At 50.6% G+C, this 4,324-nt stretch overlaps 3 protein-coding genes across 3 annotated transcripts, besides 4 other annotated features; all 3 read left to right on the top strand.

Moving 5' to 3' along the window:
• Positions 1-25: a microsatellite.
• Positions 26-49: a microsatellite.
• A 316-nt stretch (positions 50-365) lies between these two features.
• Positions 366-686, top strand: Tco025E_06921 (phosphatidylinositol N-acetylglucosaminyltransferase subunit C; the record flags this gene model as incomplete). The annotated part of the gene is made up of 1 exon (XM_029373788.1): positions 366-686. One exon carries the CDS (start codon positions 366-368, stop codon positions 684-686), a length of 321 nt encoding a protein of 106 aa, XP_029226184.1.
• Positions 686-1,405, top strand: Tco025E_06920 (phosphatidylinositol N-acetylglucosaminyltransferase subunit C; the record flags this gene model as incomplete). Its single annotated transcript, XM_029373787.1, has 1 exon — positions 686-1,405. The coding sequence occupies one exon, from the start codon at positions 686-688 to the stop codon at positions 1,403-1,405; it is 720 nt and encodes a 239-aa protein (XP_029226183.1).
• Positions 1,406-1,715: 310 nt separating this feature from the next.
• Tco025E_06919 (uncharacterized protein) lies at positions 1,716-3,086 on the top strand (the record flags this gene model as incomplete). The annotated part of the gene is made up of 1 exon (XM_029373786.1): positions 1,716-3,086. The coding sequence occupies one exon, from the start codon at positions 1,716-1,718 to the stop codon at positions 3,084-3,086; it is 1,371 nt and encodes a 456-aa protein (XP_029226182.1).
• A 103-nt stretch (positions 3,087-3,189) lies between these two features.
• Positions 3,190-3,224: a microsatellite.
• A 956-nt stretch (positions 3,225-4,180) lies between these two features.
• Positions 4,181-4,210: a microsatellite.
• Positions 4,211-4,324: the final 114 nt, after the last annotated feature.

The raw sequence follows: 4,324 nt of genomic DNA, 5'->3' as shown, positions 1-4,324 counted from the left end.
GTGTGTGTGTGTGTGTGTGTGTGTGGAGAGAGAGAGAGAGAGAGAGAGATGGAAGGAGGCGCGGAACACCCCCCACCCCCAACCACACATACTCACACACGTTACAGGCAGCAAAGAAAGAAAAAACGACAAAGACAAAACTCCACAATGCTGAGAATCAATTATTCCCTATTTTTCTTTCCTCTGCTTGTAAAAAAAATTTTTTGTGTGTGCGGGAGGGTGCTGGTTGCATTTGGTCTTACTGCTTTGTGCGCACGCCTACGGCTTGTTTTCTTTTTTTCTTTTTTTCACTTTTGAATTCCGCTCAGTCGCTTAAACGGTTTCTGCAGCTCTCGTCAGGAGAAAGCAACCCGGCACAATTGGTGATGAACGGCGCGGCGACAGCGGCGGCGGCGGCGGCGGCGGTGGCGCAGCACCGCCTGCATCTGGCGACGAGTAGCGACGAATTCCTCGCCACGCCGAATCCTACAGCCTCGTCAGCGGCCTCCGCGGCGCCGGTGTGGCGGAAGGTGTTGTATGAGCGGCAGCCCTTTGAGGACAACTACGTGGACCCCGAGAAGTTTATGCTGGGGCTGCGTGAGAATGTCAACCTGAAAACGTACGAGTACGGCAAGGTTGTCTTGGACACTTTTGTTGTTGTGCAACAGTTGACGTTTGTCGTGTTTTTCTTTTTGCATTCACGGTGATGTACTCGGAAGAGGGGAACGCGTACACGCTGACTTTGATCAACGCCGCCCTCTTTGCGCTTTCCTTTGTTTTTTACGTGGAACTGCAGCATCAACAGGCCATGGAGCGGGGCGAGACCCCAACGCCGCTTCTCCAGCATGTGTTGAGGCTTGGAAGGCAGGTTCTTCCCCTCGTTGCCGTGATTATTCTTCTTTCCCCCACCCTGCAGACCCTCACGGCCACCTACAGCAATGACACTATTGTCGCCCTTAGCACCTTTGCCATGTGCCTTCATGTGCTCTTAACGGACTACAACTACCTGAACTGCAACACGGAAAAATGCAAACAAAATACGGCGGTTAGTGCAGCAACATTTGGGACAATTCTCGTGGCCTCGCGTATTCAAAGCTTTTTTCGTAGTGGCGCCCTGATCACATTTGGTATTCTCTGCTTTGCGCTTTCGCCCATTCCAAGGCATCACCTCAAGCGCACGTCTGCGACGGCGCATGTAGGACTCACATTTGCGCTTTGTGGGTTAGCCGCTGGGTGCCTGATGCAGGTGCCTATGTTTGCTGTACTGTACTGCCTCTTGGTGGTGGCCGTGTCTTTAGCTATCCCATGGTGTTTTGTGACGCTGCATGGGAGCATGAAGAAGCAAATTAACGGTCCATGGGATGAGGCAAAACCAACCAATAGCGCCGCAGCAGCAGAGTGGGCAAACGCCGGCCTGCTGCGTTGATATCACTGTTTTTGCTGACGCTCTGGGTTGCGATGACAGAGGTTTCTCCGCCCAAATCCCCGCCACGACACGCATGTTAAGGTGTTTCTGCTCCTGTTGTGTTCTCACTATATCCCTCACCTCACTGTTTTTTCTTCTTTCTCTCTCTCTGCGCGTGCGTCTGCGTCTGCGACATTTTTACCTATGCTGGATCTACACTGTGGTCAGAACCTCCAACACAGGAGAACAACTTGCTAGGAAACGAAGTAAAATTTTAAAAGGTGAAGGCGAGGTAAAGGAACAATACAAAAAAGAGCCCAATAAATATTTCATGGCCACTCAAGGCTACTACGGTGGCTACTCGCTTGTGCGCTCTAGTACAAACGCCGCCTCCGGCGCAACGTGTGGCTGCGCGTGTTGCTCTTCGAATGCGGCGTCAGCCAAGGATGGGACACGACCGGCAGGATTGTCCCGGATGAATTTCGCTTCATGCAACAGCGATTGGATGCCATCCCTCGCCACATCCTCGGCAGCTGGGGCACGTTCCACTGTGACGCCCGGTGAGGCGATGGAGCCCTTGGCCTCCAACGCGAGCACTCTAGCTCGTTTCCCCCTCTTTCAGGCTCTCTGGGCGATGCAGAATTTTTATCGCTGGATGCCTCTCTGTGCCACGGCAGCTAGCAACAGGCCTGCAACAAACGCCGCCACAAACACCGCCGCCGCCACAGCCACAGCAGCCACCGCCGCCGCCACAGCAGCCACTCCCACCTCCGCAGCCACCTCAGCTGGGGCTTCAACGCGCGCCGACCCGAAAAAACCGCGTCCTGCCATTCCGATGCCCATCGGCAGCGACACATGGACTGCGCTTAACGATACCGTACTTGCGGCTAAAACTGGCGTCGTCGCGACAAGGCATAGTTTGAAACGCCCAGTGCCTCCACTGGCCATTGGTGTGACCGACGCGGATCTTGATCAGGGGACGAGGTCAACAACCAATGGACCAGAACCACTCTTCCGCGATCTATTAGGCGCGTCTTCGCCGTCCGAGGTGCCTACCTACACCGCCTTCACTTGTAACAGGAACAGTAGCAAGAAGATGGAACCCATTCCCGTGGATGTCCTTTTCTCAGGCCAGCAGGATGAAGAGGAAGAAGGATGGCAGAAGCATTATCGTCATCATCATCCTGTTCCACCTGCCCCAATTTCTGTGAGCCCATTGTTGTCGCCTCATGCAGAAAACACACCGGGGCCTGAAGATCACTTGCAACAGCATCAAAATCAGTACGAGGCGGCTGAAATTCCCTCGTCCGAGGAAGATTATGTATTACGTTCACCCCTTATGGGGATGAAAATGTGCTCTGCCGGCAGGTCACCCACACCCAAGCAGACGCAGCAAGAAAAGAGTACGATTCATCTTTTATCTAATGGGATAAATGGTGCTACTCGAAATGGCACTCAACACCAGAGCCGCTTGCTGACGGAAGGCGACGAGGGCACGCCTTTGTTTGAGGAAGACGACGAGGATGCCTTGGAGCATATTAAGCAGTTAGTCAATATTGTCCTCTCGGTGAATGCTTTGGAGAATGCCTCCACAGATGCAACTGAAGTTTCCAAGCCAAAGAAGAAGCTAGAGTTTGACATGGAGTGGATGAATTCTCGGTTCCAAAGCGAGCAGCAGACCACCTTCTTTCAAGGTTTTTAGGGGAGAGAGAGGCATGTGTTGTTGTGACAGCGTGCTAAGCTATGTCTGGTACTTGGGAGTCTTGGCGTACCGCGCGGAGGGCACGACGGAGTAAAAAAGGTTTAAAACTGAAGAGAAAAAAAAAACAAGAACAACAACGACAAAGGAGGGAAAATATATATAAAGGCAGTGAGCGAGAGAAGAAAAAATGATACTAAAGGGAAAAGTCGCCGATGAGAAGAGAGGGAGAGAGAGCTGGATGGGCAGAGAGCCTCCCCACGATTGCCCTGCGCGATACAAGGGCGGCCAGCTGGAGAGAAGAATGGGTGCCTGCAAGGAACGGCGTTCCACACTGATTTAGACGGTGAATTCATGCGGAGGAGGATGTGTGCGTCAATGTGGGGCCTGTTCCTGCTGAGTTGCATCTCAGTTGTTGTTTGTTTGCCTTTAAATTGGCAGGCACGCGTAGGAGGAATGAGCCAGGAGCTTACCCTTTACTGCAGAAGACGAAGTATGAGCAGTGCTGTGCGTGCAAGGAGCAAAGGTAACATGAAGGAAGGGGAATAGCAAGGATAATCATCTGGCGGGGAAAGGGGAAGAAAAAAAAAGTCATGGAAGCAGAAGAAATAGTCTGAGAACGAGAAATGGGCATAGTTACAATCCATGGTTGAGCCCAGTCTTTCTCTCCCTGTGTAGTGCTTCATATATTTATTTTGCCTGTTTTTGGGTCATAGCATAAACCCAAGGAGGATTGTAAATAAACCCTTCACTTTTGTTGTTGTTTTTTACCACTATTTACGCATGTATTGGTTTATGTGTATGGATCTCTAGTATTGTTTCCATTGTCTTTAGCTGCACTTTATTGGTTTTTTTTTGGTGTGTGTGTATGTGTTCAGTGAAAATGAGGACGCCGGGTTGTTTTGTTTTGGGCTTCTATTCTCCAGCGTTCCTCACGTTGTTTATCACTTCTTTGGGTGTGGTGCATACATACATGTGGGTGCATGCACAAGGAGCTCGTAGAGAAAGGAACATAAATAAATATAAAAAAAGGCGAAGGAACACGGTTATCTCTTTTCTTTTATTTACTGTTGGTAGCATTTCGTCCTTGGTTTCCCAAAAGAAAACAAAATAATAATAATAATAATCGTTGCTGCGGCTTCGACGCCGCAAGCAAACACACAAAAGGACTCTCCACAGCGCATGGATCTGAACGACAAAGTAAGTAATACGTGAGTTTAATAACAGGAGTCAACGAAGAT

The sequence above is a fragment of the Trypanosoma conorhini genome, assembly GCF_003719485.1.
Source record: "Trypanosoma conorhini strain 025E chromosome Unknown Tco_14.4_contig_00497, whole genome shotgun sequence".
Lineage (NCBI taxonomy): Eukaryota > Euglenozoa > Kinetoplastea > Trypanosomatida > Trypanosomatidae > Trypanosoma > Trypanosoma conorhini.
Note: the sequence above shows the minus strand (reverse complement) of the source record. Positions and strands in the feature narration are given on the sequence as shown.